This window comes from Anopheles coustani, chromosome 3 (assembly GCF_943734705.1).
Source record: "Anopheles coustani chromosome 3, idAnoCousDA_361_x.2, whole genome shotgun sequence".
Classification (NCBI taxonomy): domain Eukaryota; kingdom Metazoa; phylum Arthropoda; class Insecta; order Diptera; family Culicidae; genus Anopheles; species Anopheles coustani.
The window spans coordinates 70,339,879-70,360,609 of NC_071288.1; the positions used below are offsets into that span (position 1 = coordinate 70,339,879).

Here is a 20,731-nt window from a genome sequence, read left to right on the forward strand (position 1 = left end):
ACGAGTCCACCAGGACCACTCCCTGGCAGTCCCTGGTCGCTGGTTTGCGACAGGAATCTCAAACAGGCGAGTCCCGACCAACTGGTGCGTTCAGATTGCACGTTCGTGAGCCGTCGCCGTTCAGATTGTTGCTGCCGGAAGTTCTGATGCGGAAGGTGTCGCAAAAATTGGGCCACGCATGTCCACCGGACCGTGTATCACATTACCCGCACCTCGTTGCAACGTTCGCGTCCTCAGTAGGCTGCGACGAGCCTCGCAACCGATCACCGAGAGTCCAATTTGTCAGCTTTCCGGTTCAGTGAACCGATAGTGTGTGTTCGATTAGTGGATGCGAACTAGTTCCCGTGCACATCGGCCACTAGGGTGTGGTTGTGTACACTTTGCTGGAGGCAACGAAAAAAACAGCAACTAACGTGTGGTTGCTGGCAAACCGAAAAAAGAACTACGCCCGTCCACCCGATTAAACTTGTGTGCCTATCCTTCCCGGGGTCGACCTTTCGCTTGACCCGTGGGGCACACGGAAAACGGGCACCAATAGGACACGCCTACACCAAGAAGTTGAGCGTTCGTCGCTTCCCGGGGACCGAAAGGACCAACCAACCTTAAAGTGCTTTAGTACAGGGTTTGGCAATGCGATTAAACTCCCGGAAGTTAAAACTGAGGTCCTAGATTTTATATTTTTGGTTTCGAATAAAATCACATTCACACACACACGCGCGACACAGGAAGGATCCTATTTCTTAGAAGGTACTTTCTTGGTTGGCAGGATGGAAAATTCACCACATTTGGCACGCAATTCAATCACGAGCTTACACGGAAACGGTCCTTCACGATGGTTGCTAAGGTTGTTAATGTTTTTTTTTTAATCAGACACACACACGCACACACACACTGCTCCTCGACGCGTCGATTTTTCACCTCCCTCGGGATAGAAAAAAAAATCCCCCCGAACGGGAAAAACGGTCTTCGCCCCGTGTCCCGATTCACACACGTACGGGACGCACTGCGAAAGGATGTGCCCTACTGGCTTTTGGTGACAAAACGCAACCGACCCAATGTTATGAAACATCCAGCTCCGACTAATCTTCCCTCTCTCGGAGCATCACACGCTTAGCTTCGCAGCAGCTTCGCCCTATTGTATACACACGTCGACACACACATACACACACATAACGAGAGCCAGGAAGGCTCGCCACCACCACCACCTGTCACACTACCATCGCCAGCAGCATCAACAACGGACACGGACGAATACGAACCGCCAAGTAATGGGCATCCTGGGATAAGCAAACGGGCGAGTTTCTCTCTCTTTCTCTCTCTTTGTCTCTCGATCCTGCCAACCGATGGTTACCGAAAGGCTCGTTCGAATGTCCTGCCACAGCTTGCTACGATATACGTGCTGGGATCGGGTCCGCTTTTCGCCCGCTCTCGACATAACTCTCTCTATCTCTCCCTCCGAAAGGCTCGCACACAAACATACAATTGTCCATTACTTTTACGGAAGGAAGATTTTCCTATTACTGTCTCGTTCGCGCGCGCTGGGAAACGCAAACCGGAGGATCCTTTTAGAACCGGGAATCAAATGCCGTTTCGTTCCTCAACCCTTGGTTTAAGGAACCCTTGATAATAAACAACAATGAGGGGTCGCCTTTTTCCCGAACAGGGGACGAATCTGAAAGGACCCTTTGTAAGGCAAACCCCCTTGCGAAAAAGTAACGTGCCAGACGCAAAATACAAACATGTGCTCCCTAAGGACACCACTGCACTCTCTCTCCCTTTGCTGCGCGGATTGTTATCCTCTTTTTCGCCCACCTCAAGGTTTGTGTCCAGGATAAGTTCGCCCGATTTTTTGCATCTGGTTTTTTTTTATTGTGAGCGGTGAGAAAAATCCTTTCACACGGCAGGATTGTGAGGGAAATTCTGTTTCGTTAAGTTTTTCCCCTCGATAACCGGTTGAGGAAAATGTCCTTGTTGCGCGGTTTTGGGTGGGGATGGACGTTTTCTTTTGGTGGGGATGAAACATTTCAACCAGGATCATGCGCAGTGTTAAGAAAGGATACGGTTTCATGCGGTCGATGTAATAACACGTGCTGGGATACTTTTCAAATAATGTTTTATGTTTAAATTGCACGACCAAAACTGTGCTCATGCAAAAGGAATGCTGCTTACGTACTATGAAAGTCCAAAGCCGTCATCAAACACAAGTAAATCAAAGGCACGTTAAGCGATAAGCAAAAGCAGCTGCTCCATCAGCCGTTTGTTTTATGTTTTGACCGGTTGGAACTCGATCGATTTGTTTGTTCGTCTGACGGTGGCGTTCAACGGCTTCCCATGTGGATTTCCCTGTTTGGTAGAAAGCAGTAAACAATTCGGCGAATACTACAGTAAATCATCTGCACCATAGCTTTGCATTTGCACACGATTAAAACTACTCGTTTGATTCCTCACCACAATAATCATGCACGAAAAACATATGTCCACATGGAAAGTATCGTACTTGATTTTTATATTTTTGTACAAACGATTCAATCAGTATTCGGCAAGGCTGTATAAAGAATGAGTAAAGCAAAAATACTTTACGCCGGAGTCTGATAATTCAAAACATAAAATGAAATTCATCAGCTTGGAATTTCACACACTATAACAAAGTGAATGCTCAACTCAACTCAAAAACTGTACTAAATTTCGCAGTGCATTATCATGCATGTTTTGAATAATAAGTGCAAAACAATAACATTCATTGTTCGATATCATTTCTTAAAATATCAAATTGAACTGATCACATAAAACACTCTTTCACACATTTCTTTTTTTGTGCTACATTTGCAACAAATGTTTTCTTGGTTTTAGTATATCACTGGATAAAAGCTGCATCTTGTTCCTAATTAAACATAAATATTTTTTGACATTTTGACATTTTTGTATTAAACGACAACAATACATGTTTTGTATAAAACAGTGTCGTTTTATTATCGTTTATTAAATCGTAAGAATAACTGAATGATTGTACGTTGTGGGAAATTAAAAAAAAAATGTTCGGAATTGCAAGCACTGTATCCGTTGTGTTGTAACAAAGCGTGAAATACATCCTTATTTTGACCCAGTTAATGTAGAAAAATAAACTTTTACACATCCAACCTTGAGGGCACCAACTCGGTCACGGTCGCACATTGGTTCGCCTATCTTTGCTAGAAGGCTGGCGAGGCCATCGACGAAGTAAATCAACGGCCTGTGCTGAGGCACACTGATCACAGGCCGTGACATCAATGACACCGTGTTGCCGCTTGAGAAACACATAACAAAATCCACTGAAAAACTATCTCCGACTCGGCTGCATCCAATTTGAAACACCAATATAAAATCCCTATAAGAACGGACGATCAGCATAACCAACGTCCGCTTTCATTTGTAGAATGTCTCGCTGGTTGATCATCTCGTCGGTGCTGTCGACTTTGGTCGCCGTCAGCCTGGCTACATCGATATTCATTGAACCTGGAAGCATCAAAGCGGCGTTCAAAGATGCCGGAAAAACGGTCGGTGTTGAGGTGTGGCGTATCGAAAACTTTCAACCCGTAACCGTGCCGAAGCCAAAACATGGAGAGTTTTACAACGGCGACTGTTACGTGGTGATGAACGTGAGTATTGAACGATGTAGAAAAAGCTTTCTTTGGAAACTGATATAATAAATAATTTTGATTTTTTTTTAATTTTTGTTTTGAATCATCAGACCAAGGAGGGCAAGAACAAAGTAAAGTCTTACGATATTCACTTCTGGTTGGGCACGAAGACTACTGAGGATGAGGCCTTCACGGCGCAGTACTTCGCCGACAAGCTGGGCAATATGCTGAACGGAGTGCCGGTGCAGCACCGCGAAGTTGAAGATGCCGAGTCGGATCTTTTCTTTAGCTACTTCAAGGGAACTGTTCGCTATCTGGAGGGAAGCGTCGCCAGCGGCTTCAAGCACGTCACCACCAACGATCCGGGTGCGAAGCGCCTGTTCCAGATCAAGGGTACGAAGAACATTCGCGTCCGCCAGATGGAGCTGGCTGTGTCGGCCATGAACAAGGGCGACTGTTTCATTCTCGAAGCGGACCGTGAGATCTACATGTACGTTGGACCGACGGCGAGCTGTGTGGAGAAGCTGAAGGCGATCATCTTCGCTAACCAAGTGCGCGATCAGGATCATACCGGTCGCTCGAAGGTGCACATTCTCGATGAGTTTTCCACGCTCACCGATCAGGAGAACTTTTTTACCGTGCTCGGATCGGGATCGCCGTCGCTGGTGCCCGACCAATCAACCGCTTCAGCAGATGCCGGAATACATTTGTAATAATCGTGTTCTTGATTTTATGTTACCACTAGATAATAACAAAGATCTTTTAGTACCAAACGGTATTGTTTAAAATATCATATCGACTCATGAATCCTCTAAGCTAACGCGAAATTACTACATTTTAATAAATATTTACCCCATTACGAAACATTGCTACAAATAATACTTAAACAACTTTTTCAATTTTATCATTTATCTGCATGTCTATGTTGAATAAAAACATTGATTATTATCAATAAGTAAAGATTGCGAAGCCCTGCATTTTAGTAGATCGGGTTGTCACTAGCAAAGCCCCAACGAGTGCGCAATTGAATGTACTTCTCACGATCACACATGATCCGCTGTCCGGTCCGCTCCGGAGTGTAAGTGTTCACTTTGTGTGAATTGCGGCCGTCAATAGCGATGACTGATGCACGCGTTCGGTCGGCGGTAAGAAGATCTGTAGGATTTGCTACGTAAGGAGCGTAATCTTTGATGTTTTTTTCCTACGATCGCGAGACGCTGGCCGCATCGTCCGGCATTGATCGATGTGTTGGTTCCACCACAAAGCGCCAACGGAGAAGATAGATGAATATAAACGATCGTCTCCATCGAACCGGCAGAACGTTCACGGAGTCGCTACTGGACGGTACACATCGGTGAAGTTTGCTCCTAAACTATAACAGGTAAGAATAACCGACCGGTTGTACGATATGGGAAACGAAAGAGTGATTGTTGGGAAGTGCAAACACGGTGTCGGTTGTGTTGTAGCAAAGCGTGAAATACATCCTTATTTCGATTCCGAAATTTACGATCAAGTTTATGTAGAAAAATAAACTTTTACACATTCAACCTTGAGCGCACCGACTCGGTCACGGTCGCACATTGGTTCGCCTATCTTCGCTAGAGGGCTAGAAAGGTCATCGACGAAGTAAATCAACGGCCTGTGCTGAGGCCCAACTGATAACCGTGACATCGATGACACCGTGCGATGCCGCTTGAGAAACGTGTAACAAAATCCACGGTCGCTTCTTGAAAAACTATCTCCTGCAGTGCTGCATACGATTCGACAAACAAATATAAAAACCCAATAAGATCAGACGATCAGCAAAATAACTCTCGTCTGCTTTCGTTTGTAGAATGTCTCGCTGGTTGATCAGCTCGTTGGTGCTGTCGGCTTTGGTCGCCGTCAGTCTGGCTGCGACGACGGCCAGTGGCCCGGGAAAGAAGTTGAACATTCCGGCGTTCAAAGATGCGGGAAAAACGGTCGGTGTTGAGGTGTGGCGTATCGAGAACTTTCAACCCGTAGCCGTGCCGAAGCCGAAACATGGAGAGTTCTACAACGGTGACTCGTACGTGGTGCTGAACGTGAGTATTAAACGATGTCAAAGAGGCTTTAACTATTAACTGGAAGAAGAAATAATTCTGTTTTTGTATTATGGTTTTAAATCACCAGACCAAGGAGGACAAGAACAAAGTAAAGTCGTACGATATTCACTTCTGGTTGGGTACGAAAACTACTCAGGATGAGGCCGGTTCGGCGGCGATCTACGCTGTCCAGCTGGACGATTTGCTGAACGGAGTGCCGGTGCAGCACCGCGAAGTCGAAGGTGCCGAGTCGGACCTCTTCGTCAGCTACTTCAAGGGAACGGTGCGCTATCTGGAGGGTGGCGTCGCCACCGGCTTCAAGCACGTCACCACCAACGATCCGGGCGCGAAACGCCTGTTCCAGATCAAGGGTACGAAGAACATCCGCGTCCGCCAGGTGGAGCTGGCTGTGTCGGCCATGAACAAGGGCGACTGCTTCATTCTCGATGCGGGCCGCGAGATCTACGTGTACGTCGGCCCGACGGCGGGCCGTGTTGAGAAGCTGAAGGCGATCAACTTCGCTAACGAAGTGCGCGATCAGGATCATGCCGGTCGCTCGAAGGTGCACATTATCGATGAGTTTTCCACGCTCACCGATCAGGAGAACTTTTTCACCGTGCTCGGATCCGGATCGCCATCGCTGGTGCCCGATCAATCGACCGCTCCGGCCGATGCTGCCTTCGAGAAGACAGATGCTGCCCGTGTGACGCTCTACCGGGTGACGGACGCGAAGGGAAAGCTGGCCGTGGAACCGATCAACGAGAAACCGCTGAAGCAGGAATCGCTCAAGCCGGAGGATTCGTACATTCTGGACACTGGTAGCGGTCTCTACGTGTGGATCGGCAAAGGATCCACGCAGCAGGAGAAAACTCAAGCGTTCGTTAAGGCACAGGAGTTCATCGGCTCGAAGAAGTATCCGGCCTGGACTCCAGTCGAACGGTTGGTCCAGAACGGCGAGACGGCTCCGTTCAAGCACTTCTTCCAAACCTGGCGCAACCCTGGATCGACCCAGTCGCGCTTGGTGTAAGATCTTCAAGATTTAAAATGTTAACACTAAAAATGACATGAACAATAAATGTAAAATTGTTGATTCAAAGTTTAACACGATTTGTTTTCTTCCCGCGTCACCTAACATAAGGACACAATCCTTTTCTATTGATCCTGATCTTTTTCTTCGTTTATATTTTGCTAGAAAACCAATGGGGTTTATATTACTTTCGAAAGCTAAATAAAATTCAACATCACTAAAACAATATAAAATATTTATACTATTATAGAAAATAACAAACACAAAAAAGGGTAGTGAAAACCTTCAATTTTTCAAAGCCGCATAACTTAGTTGATACAAACTGCATGGGCTGTTGTTTGTTATGCTTTAATTAAACGATACGCCACATCCGGTGCACGATGCTGGCAAAATATTCCGTAAATGGTTCAATTATCATCTCATTAGGTTGTTGTACATTGCCCCAAGCCAAGGAAATGTCATAATTTAATTGAACCTGTATGCCTACCGGCGAGCTGTATTGGCACCTATTTAAAAATGCCCTGCAGTCTATTAGAAGTGCCCTATAAAGACCTTAAAGTTCCAGGTGGCATTACGAGAAATAAGTCTTCAATTGATTTTATAAGTCTCTTATCACAATCATCAACATGAATAAACGGTTGTTGCTTACATCGACGCCTTTGTAACTCAAATTCCACGTGTTTTTTTCATCCAGTGTACTCATCATTCTTTTTTCATTTTAAATGTAATATTTACTACAAATATGTTATATTTCATATAGGGATAAAGACGAAATAACAGTTTCCAAAATCAGCGGTTAACAATTTGAACAAAACAGAAATTTTTAATGTAAATCATCAACGGCTTTTTTTGTGTGTATGCTGCAGATTTGGTATATTTCATCACTGAAAGGCGGATATTGAGCCCTTAGTTTCGTTTCTGAAACAAACAATATGAAAGTTAAAAACATATAGTTTAGTTTAGATTGTGACCAAGGCAGAAAAAGAAAAAAGAGTGAGAAAAAGGAAAACAACGCTTGAGTAAAAGAAATAAAATCACTTTGTATTCGCGGTAACGCAAATTGTTTTCTTAAATTTACGTTTGGATTTCAGAAACAAAATGAAAATGAACAAAATTAAATTTCAAAATACCATTTTTTCCGATTGGGTTCCATACCCTTACTAATAGTAACATAGAACTCTGATTGATTTCTGAGTCTGTTTCTCCTTGTATACCGAAATTTCATTAAAATTTGGAACTGTACATGAAATTATGTTTTATTCGTGGAACTCAGTTTGAATTATCGCCCGTTATCATAGTTCTATTAGTATAATGATATGTCGCTTATCTACGGCGTGGTTTGGTTTAAATCGATTGTTGTTTCTTGTTTATCGATTCCATACAAGGAAAACAGATTACAGCTGTTTCCATATGGCATGGTTATCGTTTATTTATTGAGGCACGTGATCGTCTCCCGTACCGAGATTTATTTCATATTATTTCGACAAACTATTTTGAGTTTCAGGCTTGAAATTTTAGACATTGTTCTAACAACAACGTTTACTGCTCGACATCGTAGTTAAATATATATATTTTAGGCCGATTGATGAGTAAATATAATTCTAAAGTACAAAAAATTGTTATTACGAATATTGGAGCTTTTTTCACTGGAAATTGTTTAAATCTTTATTCTCCGTTGTAATGTATGACATTATTGTATTTAATGTGAGCAATATTTTAAATCGGTTTCATTTCATTATTTAGTTCTAGTACAAAGTACTACTGTGCAAAGAAAGATAAAATAATAACATTTTAAATATTATGCTTCCCTAAGGGCATAACAAAAGAGGAGCAAATTTTTAGATATCTTAAACTAAACAAAACATTAAAAATAACACTACAAGTGGATCTGGCATCTTTTCCGCCCATCACTGTAAATAATGGTGTGAATTTTTCTCTCCATCAACCATGACTCATCTTCAACTCTCTTGGCTTCGAAACTCCCCCCGTTCTCTCGCTCGCAGTTGTGATGCAAGACTCGGTTATGTGCCGCATCCACCTCAACCCGTTTCTCCAGCCCTCCCAGCGCCCACGTGTCCGACTTGGGCCCCCCCAACGGAACCAAGTTCAAGCTCAATGAGACTCTCTGTTTTTACGTGTTACCCCCCGAAAAACTGCGGGCCGCGAGACACGCGAGATTCCGTCCCGCTGCTCTACCGGGAGCGAAGCCGGCCTCCACCGACGGCGAGGCGGTTCAACGACGACAGATAAACAGTCGCTACAAATGCCGGCCACCAACGGTTCGAGCGTTACAGTTCCGCGTTAGAGGTCGCGTGCTGCGGATGCCATTAACAGTGCCTTCGGGAAGCCGTTCCGTGGGACAACACCAACGCAGTGACGCTTAGTTTTGCGGCGTCATTCAAGTGGCCTTAGCGATAACACGGGGAACAAGTACAGTGCGTACAGCCTTAAACCCAGCGTAACCGTCGGTTTCGAAAGTGCCTAAGAAAGCAACAACCATGCATCCAGCGTTCGACAATGCCGGCACCAGCAAGGGCCTGGAGTTGTGGCGGATTGAGGTGAATATCGCAGTGAAGAAGCTAAATTTCGCGTCGTTGGGTGAAACGCAGTGAACCAAAAGGAAGATTCCACCTTCGTGAGAAAACAGGTTTCAACCTACGGAAGACAATGGAGATGCAAGCCAAAAAATTGTCGGATTGCTTTTTGGTAACCCTTTTGGCCTAACCAATGTTTGTGACGTGCTGGTGGTATGATTGTGCAATTTGAAGAACTTCGTAGCTTGGTGTGTGTGGTTGAGTGATTTTTATATAATTTTTTTCGAGACTAAAAATCGATTTCCGTACGCTCGTTATGGTCCGCTGGATGCTATATAGATCTGTATATGCGGAGGCCACGCCGGGAAAAAAAGAAACTCCCAAGAGACTTGACGCGCCTGCTTGACGCTGCCAGTTTTAATGGCCTGCGTCTCGGTGTGGCCATTTGTTCATGTGACTATTACGAGGTGGATAGATTAATGCTAAGCTACAGTGGTAGCTATAGTTGAACATTATAAAAATCAACGCAGTTTGAACACCCAACACCGATATACCGGTTTTGATAGGCCGATACAGTCGCTCCCTAATGGACCAGTTCCAGACCGCACTTTATCTAATCCAACCAAAGGTGTAAATAATACTGTCTCATAAAGGCAGCACGATGTTATCGATTGCATTTGTTCGTGTTTCGGTTATAATTATCACTACGTGACTAAACCATTCGAACAATATAGAACCATCGAATGTTAATACAATGCTGCTAAATGGTTTCCCTCGGGCGTTCAAAATCAGACAGTTCAGCGTTCAGGTTCAAAAATAGAAACCCCATCCATCTTGCGCTTCCCTGGAACCAAACCGTCTCGAAGCCAGATGTTTTGCTAAACCAACGGAATGTTTATGTCGGCGTTTTCGTTGACTTTAAATTAACTCGCGGGAGGGAAAATAAATCACACTTTGAAGAAGTACCGAAACTTATTGCCTTTTTTCAACTGTTTCTTCTTTTTTTTTTGCTTCGCCAATTAAAATGACCTAACAGAGAACCCTGTGCACGTTGTTCACCAATAGCTGGCATTAATCAGCAAACGGTCCCTGAAACGCCAGCCTACTCATACAGCGTCCCCAAAGAGTCATGAGATAAGATAAGAACCACCATATCGAATCAATTGTATGTTTGTAGTACTCACTCGGTCGGAAAAAAACAAACGCTAATGCAAGTCAATGTGCGCAATTTGACGATCTTTAATCGAGCAAAAACCCCCCAAAATACGAAGCCGAGGTCGTGGTGTGTTTTTAACCAGCCGAAACCGACCTTAATGTAAACTTTAGAAATTCGGGGGAGTAAATATGTATGCAATAAACGTGCCTTTTTTTGCACAACCATCTGTTTACTCGCGGCATTCCATTTAAATTCTGTATTTGCGGCAATGGGGGAAAAATGTCCGCTTAATAACACAAACTTCGTGGAACGTTCAGATAGTCGCTAACGAGCACGGCCTGATCCAGCAACCCTCTCTTGGGATGGTGGGTTAAAACGCAACGCGCTGACTCAATGTAAAGACTGTATAAAATGATCTTCTATGGGGGCTTGGAGTTAGATAGGGCAACCAACTATCATCGTACGATCCAATGCATCCGACCTTGGGTGTGAGTCATGGGAAAAAACGACACTCCGAGACGAACGCCAACCGTTACGGTCCGCTAGTCCGCGAAACGGTAGTTTTAACTGAGTGGGAAAAACAGTTTTCGGTTTCGGAAATCACTACCGCATATTTCTTTGAATTTTTATAGCTTTCTGTTGCGTTATGACATTGAGTCATTCCGTACATGCGTAGCACGCATACACTGCGCGACTCATCAAATTATATCGTTTCAGAACTTCGAGCCCGTTCCGGTGCCAGTGAAGGAGTATGGAAAATTCTACACTGGTGACTCGTACATCGTACTGAATGTAAGTATGCTTGTTAACAAGTAAGGTAGAATGAGGCATTATACACCGCATTAGCGAAAAATATCAATTTCTTACAGTCCTTTGACGGACATTACCCCAAATTTGCACAAATTAATCCTGACCTCTATTTCATTCCCAAAACATAACAAAAAAAACATTAATAGAAAGCAAAGATTGGAAATACACTCTTTACAATGCGTCATTTAACATTCTAAGCCCAAATGCTCCAAACCATATGGCAGAAGAAATCACGTCAACAGTTATTTAATTAGAACAATTCATCGCGATTCGATGTTTTTTGAACTTTTTTTATATTCCCATAACGAGTTGAACTCTTTTAAACAAAATTTAGCTAAATTTGTTTCAATCACCAAATGAAAATTCCTTTTGCTACAAATTTTGCAACAGTTTCCTGCCTATGAGTCAATATAAGTTTGCGAAAATGAATCATTTGTTATTCGTGTATACAGTATAAATAGAAACAAAAGTGATAAGTTCGGATAGCTCGAATGTTTTGCCTAATATTTATACTAATGCAGAGCGTGTTTCTGTTTTTAGTTACACAACCGGAATGCAAGATTTATCAAGTTGTCTTAACTAATATATCTCATTTCAACACTTTTTAAAGCTGATGAATAATTTTCATTAGCTCATAAATATATTTTAAAATTCCATTATTTATCATAAAAACTGTGAGGGCATTCAACCCCAACGATGTATCTTGCCCCAATGTTCGCTACTCGTTATCTATCAAATGAACGACTACGCTTTTTTTTCTAAAGTACACTGAACAAGACATTCAATAGAAAGTGTTTTAAACTTTTCGCACCACTAAATTGTAAAGGTGTTTGCTGGAAACACTGTGAAAAATTGATAATTTTATTAAAAACCATTTTTTATGTAAAACAATGGATTATCAACACTTTGTCAAAAACCAGAACTTTCATTCCTTAAGTACTAGTTTTAAACACCTTTTTAAAGGACTCTTAGAAGTCAGATTGGTTAAGATTACCTAGTTTATTAGACTAGAACAGCAGACTACGACTAATCCTAGGCATTATTGTACATGCATTTTATATATCCAAGATCATGTTCTTTAAAAACCTAAATGATCAACACTATCCTTTTAACGTCCCCAGACTAAAGCGTCCAAGAGTGGAGTCCTCTCGTGGGATGTACACTTCTGGCTCGGGCTGGAAACTACCCAGGATGAGGCTGGATCGGCCGCGATCCTGACCGTGCAGATCGACGATCGCCACAACGGTGCCCCGGTGCAGCACCGCGAGGTACAGGACCACGAGAGTTCGCTGTTCCTGAGCTACTTCCCGGGAGGCGTGCGCTATGCGGCCGGCGGCGTCAAGAGTGGTTTCAACGAGGTCGAAACGAACGCGGCCGGCGAGAAGCGCCTGTTCCAGGTGAAGGGTGCCAAGAACGTGCGTGTGCGCCAGGTACCTCTGACGGTCAGCTCGATGAACAAGGGTGACTGCTTCATACTGGACGGTGGCCACGATATCTACGTGTACGTTGGAAGTGGCGCAAAGCGGGTCGAGAAGATAAAGGCCATCAGTGCGGCGGGACAGATCCGCGATCAGGATCATGCGGGACGGGCTCGTGTACACATTTTGGGTATGATTGCTGTCGTGTCTCTGTGAGCTAATTTAATTCTAAATAACATCAAACTATTCGCTGTAACTTTGTAGATGAATTTGCAAGCTCCTCGGAGCAGCAGGAGTTCTTCGACGTCCTCGGAGAAGGTTCCCCGGATGCTGTAGCAGAAGAATCGGAAAGTGATGAAGCGTACGAGCGCTCGGATTGTAGTGCCATCACACTCTACCACGTGTCAGACGCCAGTGGATCGATGGAAGTCACTGCCATCGGTGAGCGCCCTCTGAAGCAGACCATGCTGGACTCCAATGTACGTACACGGGAGAACACTGTACTTCTGATAGTCGATGGGTTCAATTTCACACATTCATTCCTTTAGCAGGACTGCTACATCCTCGATACCGGAGCAGGCAGCATCTACGTGTGGATCGGCAAGGGTGCCACCGGCCAAGAGCGTTCGCAGGCGATGTCAAAGGCACAGAAGTTCATCGCCGACAAGGGCTACCCCGTTCACACGGCCGTCCATCGGGTGGTTGAGGACGGTGAAACGACCGACTTCAAGCAGTTCTTCGCTAGCTGGCGCGATAAGGGTATGACGCATGCTCAGCTGATTAAAACGGCTATGGGCAGTGGCGACGAAACGGACGACGATGCTGAGTTCGACCCCGAGGTGTTGCATACGTTCAAGAAGAATGGTGGCCGTGCGCTCGGCTTTATGCCGGACAATGGTCAGGGAACGATCGAAATCTGGCGCGTCCAAAACGTCGACCTCGTCGCGGTGGAGCCGGAGGCGTACGGTATGTTCCACGCCGGCGATTCCTACCTGGTGCGGTACGAGTACACGATCCGAGCCGGTGGCAGCGGATACATCGTCTACTTCTGGCAGGGTAAGACATCCTCCACGCAGGAGAAGGGCGCATCGGCGATACACGCCGTCCGCATGGACGACGAAATGGACGGCAAGGCAATCTTGGTGCGTGTGGCCCAAGGTAACGAACCACGCCACTTCATGAAGCTGTTCAAGGGCCGTATGGTTACCTTCCTCGGGGACTACGATAAGGCGGCCGAGGAAAGTACGCGGCTGTTCCGCGTTCGAGGCACCTGTGCCGACGATGTCCGGGCCGAGGAACTTGCGCCGAAGGCTAGTTCGCTTGCATCGGACGATGTGTTCATTGTGAAGACGCGGGAGACGGCCTTCGTTTGGCACGGAGTTGGTGCGTCCGATCTCGAGAAAGATATGGCCGCCAATGTGGTGGCTGCCCTCGCATCGGACTCGAACGTTGTCGGCGTGGAGGAAGAATCGGAACCGGCCGAATTCTGGGATGCTCTCGGAGGCAAGGATGAGTACGATCGTGAGCTCGATCCTCCGGGTACTCCGTTCTTGTCGGCCCGGCTGTTCCACTGCCGCATTCTGTACAACAAGAAGCTGCGCGTCGAGGAGGTCCCTCACTTCGAGCAGGATGTAAGTTGGCATGCGGTCATATTACAATCAATTCGCTAAACGAACTTTCCTCCTTCCAGGATCTCAACGTAGATGACGTGATGGTACTGGACGGAGGGGATGAGATCTACTGCTGGATCGGAAACGGTGCCACCGAGGAGGAGCGCAGCAAGTCCATCGACATGGCACGCCAGTACATTCGCACGGATCCGTCCGAGCGCACGGAGGACACGGTTCCGATCGTGATCCTCAAGCAGGGAGCCGAACCGAGAAGCTTCAAACGTCTGTTCCCATCCTGGGACGATGGCTTCTGGGAGGTTAGTCGCCGTTAACGCCGCGCTTCGTTAACCCCTGGTGCATGGTTTATTTATGGTGTCTTGATGACCGTTGCTTGAATCGGTTTTCCTTCTGGTGCGGAGGAAATCAAAAACGACACCGAAAACACATTCCAAAAAATTATGGCATAACATTTACAAAATTATAACATAACACTAGCTAACACTACCAATTGAAAAGCGCATTTTGATTTCTCTCTCCTTGATTTACTATCGTAATTTCGTACTACACTAATCGTACTGTATTGTTTTTTTGGTTTTATACATTTGTCGCTTCTTTTATCACGCTTCCGTCCGAGTGTCACTTTGTACATGGTTTGTTTTTCCTTTTTCTACACTGAACTGTTTTCCTAGCTCTCTCCTGTAGGTTTTTATATAGTGAAAAACATTAAACATTTCCATATTGTGCTATTTTTTCTCTCTCTTACAGTCGCAAATGTCATACGAATCGTTCAGACAGCAGTTCTTGGAATCAAACCAACATGCTGCATGAACGTATACATCACCATCTACCACTACAATCCATTGTAATCATTTTTAGTGTGTCAATAATATTACCTCGGAACGATGTTCACAGGTATTTTCGATCATTCGATTACCGAAATAAAATCATTTATATTCCTCGTACATTATAGCGTGGTAGTTTCATTGATAAAGAATTCGTGTAAGTAGGATACAAAATTGAACAAAATGGAACGTAAAACTATAGGTAAGTAATGAAAACAAAACAAAAAAAAGGATGAAACTCGAAATAATTTGAAGACAGAAAAATATCACGAACTAAAGCAAAAAGAGAAAACAACGAATTTAAATAAACCATGAAAGGAGATTAAAGACGTTTTTTATTGCTTTGTAATCTGTATATTCGGGGATTTAAACCATACATTTGAAATTCATCATGATTCGATAATTCCAATAAAATATGGTAATCGAATTAACACGTTCCGTACCGCGTCACCCAAATATGGGTGACAGCAGTTCTCGTTCTAAAAAGTTTTTGACCCATACATAAATGAAAATGCAACATAAAATTTATAGTTATATTAAAAATAATCTATTTGGTAAGCTAAGGTTTTACTTGGCCTTCAAAAATCGTCGGTTTAATAAATGGTATGAACAAATTTTATTTTAAAAAATTGTACTAAAAAAACACTTGGTACGCAACGTGTTAAAGTTAGTATTTTTGATTAATTGCTCAAATTCATGTACGCAAATCGAATCTAATCTAATATCTTTTTATTTGACTGAGTTTACTGCCAAAATAAAGAGTTGAATTTAAAGCATAATTAAGCAATACAGTATTAAATCCTTTCCAATCACATGAGTAAGTTAAAATTATTTTTTTTAATAAATTAGTTATTAAGTTTTGTGTAAAGATATTCACATTTCAAATTATTGTTGCTAACAAACAAATAATTTCAATAATAGTGTAGCAAAAATAAAAATAACGTAAACAATTCGAAATGCGGGGTGATCTTTGGTTATTTTATTATACGCATAATGTACAATGCTATTAATCAAGTGATTTTCAGGCGTTTGTCGAACTCATAAACCCATTTTCGGCCAATGCTGTGCTTTACTCCGCCGCATCGACATCGCTTTCCAACTCGTCTAAGCTTTCGTTGTTGGTAAGCTTTTCGCGCAGTTCGATACACTGCTCCGAATCGTCGCGGAATTCCTCCGGGCAGGACAGCGTAAACTGACGCCACAGGCAAACCACAAACTCGAACCCTTCCGGGTTACATTTAGCTTCGTCAGTCGGCGCAAAACCACTGTGCTTTTCGTCGACCTGATCGAAGCACTGCTTCACGAAGCCGGCCACCAGTGGTACCTTCCACTCCACGCTGCTCATGTGCTGCTCGACCGCGCTGGCCAGATCGGTGTGTAACAACGCCCCGGTCTCATCCGCTATGCCCTCCTTCTTGGCGATACACTCGGTTATGCAGTGGAGATTTTCACGGTTCTTGAACAGCTCCTCGTCTGCGGAGACAAATGATAATTGTTTATGAGATCTCTCTCTGCACAAAATAGTACACAGCAATGTTACTTACGAGGCACTTCCGCCAGGCCAAGTTCGGTCACACAACCCTCCTTAATTTCGGCAAACTTGGCGTGCACTTCGGATTTATCGAACCCATCGTTGCAACAGCGCATTGGCGCGTGGCGGCGAGTTCTGGGTGCGGAAATGGAACGATCGAATCGTCCTGCGGCAGCGACGACCACCATCAAGCTGACGACAAGCAATACTTTACCCATTTTTACACTAAACCACGGGAGGATTGTGAAGTTTGTCGCTCGAACCGAACGCTTTTATACCTCTCTCGAACCCAGAAGCGTACGTTTAAAGACATCATCTTGAGATGATCGTCAACGATCTTACACATTGTCATTGTCGCCCTCGTCGGTGAGGAAAATTGTGCATCGTACATTTTAATATCCCCAACGGGGGTGCTTTTCTCACCATTGTCTAGAACCATGGTGGAAATTAACTTCCAACTACCGGAACACATGCACATGACTTCCGACATAAGATCAAACGGTTCATCGTCGATTGTAGGTGAATCATTACGAAACTGAGGCTTTCTCCGTGAAGCTTGCAGCTGTTGAAATTTTAAATTAACATTGATTCTGTCATTGAACCGTTTGTGGCCCAACAACACAAAACCGGTTGTTGTTACTCCAAAAAAAAATGGGTAGAGATCAGTTTCGTACACGCGCCTTCGTCTTGATGGTTCAGTTATTTATTTACCACCTTCACGTTTTCGTCTATCGTAAGGTAAACATACACAAAACCGTTCCAATTCGACATATCATCATGTTGGATCATTGACCCGAGCAATCCGATGCCCATTGGGGCCCGACATAGGCGACGAACTGGAAACTGGAAGGGCAACATACAAATATTGGCAACATTATTCTAGAATCAGACATGGGGAATTTGTTGTTAGTTTTCGTTTTCTTCTGCCAGCTTTGCAGTACAACAAAATCCAGAAGATTCCCGATCGTCGACCGAGGAAACGCCCGGTCATAGAAACACATCGAAGCAGCTTTAGATCAATCTCGAGCGCCTGATCTTAAGCCCATCAATCATCAGTCATCTTTGGCCCGCGACGGCCCAGGATAAGTATCCATAGCGAAAGAATGGAGCATGTAGACACACGGTATAGGTGTAGATGTTTGTGACTAGCCGGCAAAATTGCATAAGACGAAAACAAAATGAAATTTTGCAAGTAAATTTATTACTTGGTCTTGCTTTGGAATTTCACAATATTTTCTAATCTCTAATATTTCTTACTTAATTATACGTTTCTTAAATTGCGTATGACTTGTGCAATTTGTCCTGTTAAACTCTGTCTTGTTGAACGTAATAATTGTAACAGCAACAACATAAATCCGGCGATTAAATCTGTTATATGGTCAATTTGATGAAAACCAAACAAAAAACGAGTGCGATCTTTAAGAACAAATCAAAATAAAGACGATTCAAGATCTTAAAGCCGGTTTCGTGTAACTAACCAGTTCAGAATCACCTACACCAGCATATCAAGATCGAATGAGGATCGAGAACGCCGGGAATGCGAATGGGAACTGCAAATACACACCGACACCTATTTATTCCTTATTTTTTCCCTTTCGAAACGGGTATAAATAGTGGGTCCAGCACGGTTTGGCGATTCAGAATCGTGTCCGGCCCCAGAACGGCCAAGAACTCTCCGTAATATCTCAAGTGGTGCAAGAAAATAATCCTTAATCATCATGCTGAAGCTAGTGTTGTTCATCAGCTGCGTCGGTTTTGTGGTGGCCTACGACTTCAAGGATTCGTTCTACAGTAAGGCGCTCAGGAACAGTGGACGGTGCAAGTTGTTTGTCTTAACGGTTTGCATTGTGTTTTTGTTTCTCCTTTCCGCGAGCAGATGAGCTGTTGCTGGAGGATATGTTGGATGGCTCGGAGGAAGCAACACTGATGGGCCGATTCCGCCGATCGCCATCAGGTGACTCGACGGACGACAAGTGCAAGCGTCGCTACAAGTGCTGCAACGATGCTAACGGAGAGAACATGGAAAAGATCCACGAGATCAAGAAGCAGTGCTTTACGGAGGTGCGCAACAAGAACAAGGCCGAAGGAAGTGAGTATAGAACGGGATATACAACGTCATTCAGGAACCTTCAAAACCACTGACGTGATGCATTTCTATCCGACCGATGTACACAGCTTACGAGCCGGTGGATATGTTCTCCTGCGAGCGCCTGAACAAGACCAAAATGGAAGTGATCTGCGCCATGGAGTGTCTTGGACGCAAGAAGGAAATCGTTGACGACTCCGGCAGTCTGCTCGAGCCGAAGCTGCACGAGTTCGTTAAGGTAAACTTTGCCGCCGACGAATGGCAGCAGCCGCTGATCGATGGCCACATCAAGACGTGCGTCAAGGAAGCCCGGGAGAAGACGGCCAAGAGTCCGCGGGAGGCTGGCCAATGCAATGCGGAAGCGTCCAACTTTGGCTACTGCATGTGGCGCCAGATGGCACTGGCCTGCCCGAAGGAGAAGCAGGTGGCAAACAAGCGTTGCGATCGCATCCGGGAGCGGTTGGCCAACAATGAGCCGCTGCACTACTATAAGGCTGAACTGGATGACTAAACTTAACGTAAATGATTGAACAGTTAATTCACTACGTGGAAAGGTCGAATTGGAAAAATAAAATAAAGGATCAAGCAGAATGGCAATGACAAAAAATGATATAACGAACTATCGTGTTTGTATCTTGGAAAGAAATAAGTGTTTTAACTGCTGAAATAAATGAAACAATGGGTTTCGAAAACCGATTGCCTGAAATGTTTGAAAATGATTTTTTTTTTTTATTTAGAAAGACGAAACTCCATTTAACTTTGAAAACATCGTTTAAGGTATCATCATCAAGTCATCGTATAAGGTATTCGGCCCGCGCTTTCGATTTCCTTTTAATCATCTGGCCCTTTCTAGGAAATGTATGCCGATCCGTGTTTAATGACATCAGTTCAACAACACTCAAAAGAGGTGACATCATGCCACTGTTTAACTTTCCTGCAACGTCTTGCCGATAAGAAACTAAGACCTCAACGTCATACGACTTGGGCAAACACAAAACGTTAGCTAAAACCATCCTCCCCAACGGCTGCCCGTTTAGCTGTGGCCCAGACACTGGGAGTGTTCAAGTGGACACAACCTTCCCAGAGGGGAAAAAGTATACCAGACCGGAAAAGGTGCGAACTGTATGGCATGCGAACTGCATGGCATAGGAATCAAACCGAACTCCTGAAGAACCATTTCTACAGCCCGTTGTTTGTTTGTACAACGAGGTGCAACACCCAATGACTGTAACGTAAATGCATCGCGTTTTATCTAACATATAAACTAAATTTATCTTTATTGAACTTTCGATTAAGCTGATAAGTGTGAATATTTACGATCGTAGGATATTCTGCTGTCCATGTTGATTTATAATAAACTTATCATTAACCTCTTATCTCACATACGCTTACGTCGGAAATTGAAAGACATTTAATTTAAACTACTTTCGTTTGTTTGTTTTGGTTTACGATCAATTATTTAAATGCTTATTCGCTTAACTCACAAGCTAGTAATCGTTGTTGGAACACTAGACTGTATTGAAAGAAAAAGTTTGCTAAAATTGTGAAACCAACCGATTTTTATACTTTTTATATTAGTATGTTACACAAAGATAAAAGATGTACAACAAACAAAGACAACTGATTCTTTAAATATTTGGTTTGCTCTTAAGTCTTTGTGGCGATGTGTGTATAAGATAAAATTTAACAAAAATTAACTATATAATAAAGAGAACCCGTTTTGCATACAAAATTCCTCTGGTTTCGGCGTGTAAATACAACATACCAATCATCAATCACATAAAATCAACTCAAAAATCCTCCCGTCTGGCCATATGCCAACCGCAGACGCTGAGTCACATCATAAGCACAAGATTAAGATAAATAAAAGTGTGCCAAAAATGAAGAAACATGCGCCGTGCACTAAACCTTCCGTCGTCACGTAAAACGCCACCGACGAAAAGAACTGATGCGCGGCCACGAAATGCATTCCGCCTAGATAAGCTTGCCAACCAGACGGGGGCCAGTTGTTGGAAAAACAAAATAGGTAAATCCTTC

General features: G+C 43.9%; 5 protein-coding genes across 5 annotated transcripts; 4 read left to right on the forward strand and 1 right to left on the reverse strand.

The window, feature by feature from the left end:
• Positions 1–3,413: 3,413 nt before the first annotated feature.
• On the forward strand, positions 3,414–4,330 carry LOC131266137 (gelsolin-like). The gene is made up of 2 exons (XM_058268507.1): positions 3,414–3,635; positions 3,728–4,330. Exons 1-2 carry the CDS (start codon positions 3,414–3,416, stop codon positions 4,328–4,330), a joined length of 825 nt encoding a protein of 274 aa, XP_058124490.1.
• A 498-nt stretch (positions 4,331–4,828) lies between these two features.
• On the forward strand, positions 4,829–6,782 carry LOC131272189 (gelsolin-like). Its single transcript, XM_058273845.1, has 3 exons — positions 4,829–4,998; positions 5,452–5,680; positions 5,769–6,782. Exons 2-3 carry the CDS (start codon positions 5,453–5,455, stop codon positions 6,705–6,707), a joined length of 1,167 nt encoding a protein of 388 aa, XP_058129828.1. The 5' UTR covers positions 4,829–4,998; position 5,452; the 3' UTR covers positions 6,708–6,782.
• Positions 6,783–9,146: 2,364 nt separating this feature from the next.
• Positions 9,147–15,116, forward strand: LOC131271747 (gelsolin-like). Its single transcript, XM_058273270.1, has 7 exons — positions 9,147–9,265; positions 11,115–11,189; positions 12,329–12,815; positions 12,890–13,104; positions 13,177–14,256; positions 14,316–14,552; positions 15,001–15,116. Exons 1-7 carry the CDS (start codon positions 9,206–9,208, stop codon positions 15,061–15,063), a joined length of 2,217 nt encoding a protein of 738 aa, XP_058129253.1. The 5' UTR covers positions 9,147–9,205; the 3' UTR covers positions 15,064–15,116.
• A 951-nt stretch (positions 15,117–16,067) lies between these two features.
• Positions 16,068–16,826, reverse strand: LOC131272811 (uncharacterized). Its single transcript, XM_058274672.1, has 2 exons — positions 16,622–16,826; positions 16,068–16,550 (listed from the first exon to the last, which is right to left on the reverse strand). The coding sequence occupies exons 1-2, from the start codon at positions 16,824–16,826 to the stop codon at positions 16,147–16,149; spliced, it is 609 nt and encodes a 202-aa protein (XP_058130655.1). The 3' UTR covers positions 16,068–16,146.
• A 1,500-nt stretch (positions 16,827–18,326) lies between these two features.
• Positions 18,327–19,205, forward strand: LOC131271996 (uncharacterized). Its single transcript, XM_058273596.1, has 3 exons — positions 18,327–18,399; positions 18,485–18,697; positions 18,784–19,205. Exons 1-3 carry the CDS (start codon positions 18,327–18,329, stop codon positions 19,203–19,205), a joined length of 708 nt encoding a protein of 235 aa, XP_058129579.1.
• Positions 19,206–20,731: the final 1,526 nt, after the last annotated feature.

What these genes read in the sequence shown, in the direction of transcription:
- LOC131272189 (XM_058273845.1), top strand. Translation starts at nt 5,453, where the DNA reads ATGTCTCGCTGGTTGATCAGCTCGTTGGTGCTGTCGGCTTTGGTCGCC. An exon ending in ACTCGTACGTGGTGCTGAAC is followed by an intron (nt 5,681 to 5,768) that starts GTGAGTATTAAA and finishes TTAAATCACCAG; the next exon opens with ACCAAGGAGGACAAGAACAA.
- LOC131271996 (XM_058273596.1), top strand. Translation starts at nt 18,327, where the DNA reads ATGCTGAAGCTAGTGTTGTTCATCAGCTGCGTCGGTTTTGTGGTGGCC. An exon ending in CTTCAAGGATTCGTTCTACA is followed by an intron (nt 18,400 to 18,484) that starts GTAAGGCGCTCA and finishes TTCCGCGAGCAG; the next exon opens with ATGAGCTGTTGCTGGAGGAT. An exon ending in CAAGAACAAGGCCGAAGGAA is followed by an intron (nt 18,698 to 18,783) that starts GTGAGTATAGAA and finishes CGATGTACACAG; the next exon opens with CTTACGAGCCGGTGGATATG.
- LOC131266137 (XM_058268507.1), top strand. Translation starts at nt 3,414, where the DNA reads ATGTCTCGCTGGTTGATCATCTCGTCGGTGCTGTCGACTTTGGTCGCC. An exon ending in ACTGTTACGTGGTGATGAAC is followed by an intron (nt 3,636 to 3,727) that starts GTGAGTATTGAA and finishes TTGAATCATCAG; the next exon opens with ACCAAGGAGGGCAAGAACAA.
- LOC131271747 (XM_058273270.1), top strand. Translation starts at nt 9,206, where the DNA reads ATGCATCCAGCGTTCGACAATGCCGGCACCAGCAAGGGCCTGGAGTTG. An exon ending in TGGAGTTGTGGCGGATTGAG is followed by an intron (nt 9,266 to 11,114) that starts GTGAATATCGCA and finishes ATATCGTTTCAG; the next exon opens with AACTTCGAGCCCGTTCCGGT. An exon ending in AGACCATGCTGGACTCCAAT is followed by an intron (nt 13,105 to 13,176) that starts GTACGTACACGG and finishes TTCCTTTAGCAG; the next exon opens with GACTGCTACATCCTCGATAC.
- LOC131272811 (XM_058274672.1), bottom strand. Translation starts at nt 16,826, where the DNA reads ATGGGTAAAGTATTGCTTGTCGTCAGCTTGATGGTGGTCGTCGCTGCC. An exon ending in TGGCCTGGCGGAAGTGCCTC is followed by an intron (nt 16,551 to 16,621) that starts GTAAGTAACATT and finishes TTGTCTCCGCAG; the next exon opens with ACGAGGAGCTGTTCAAGAAC.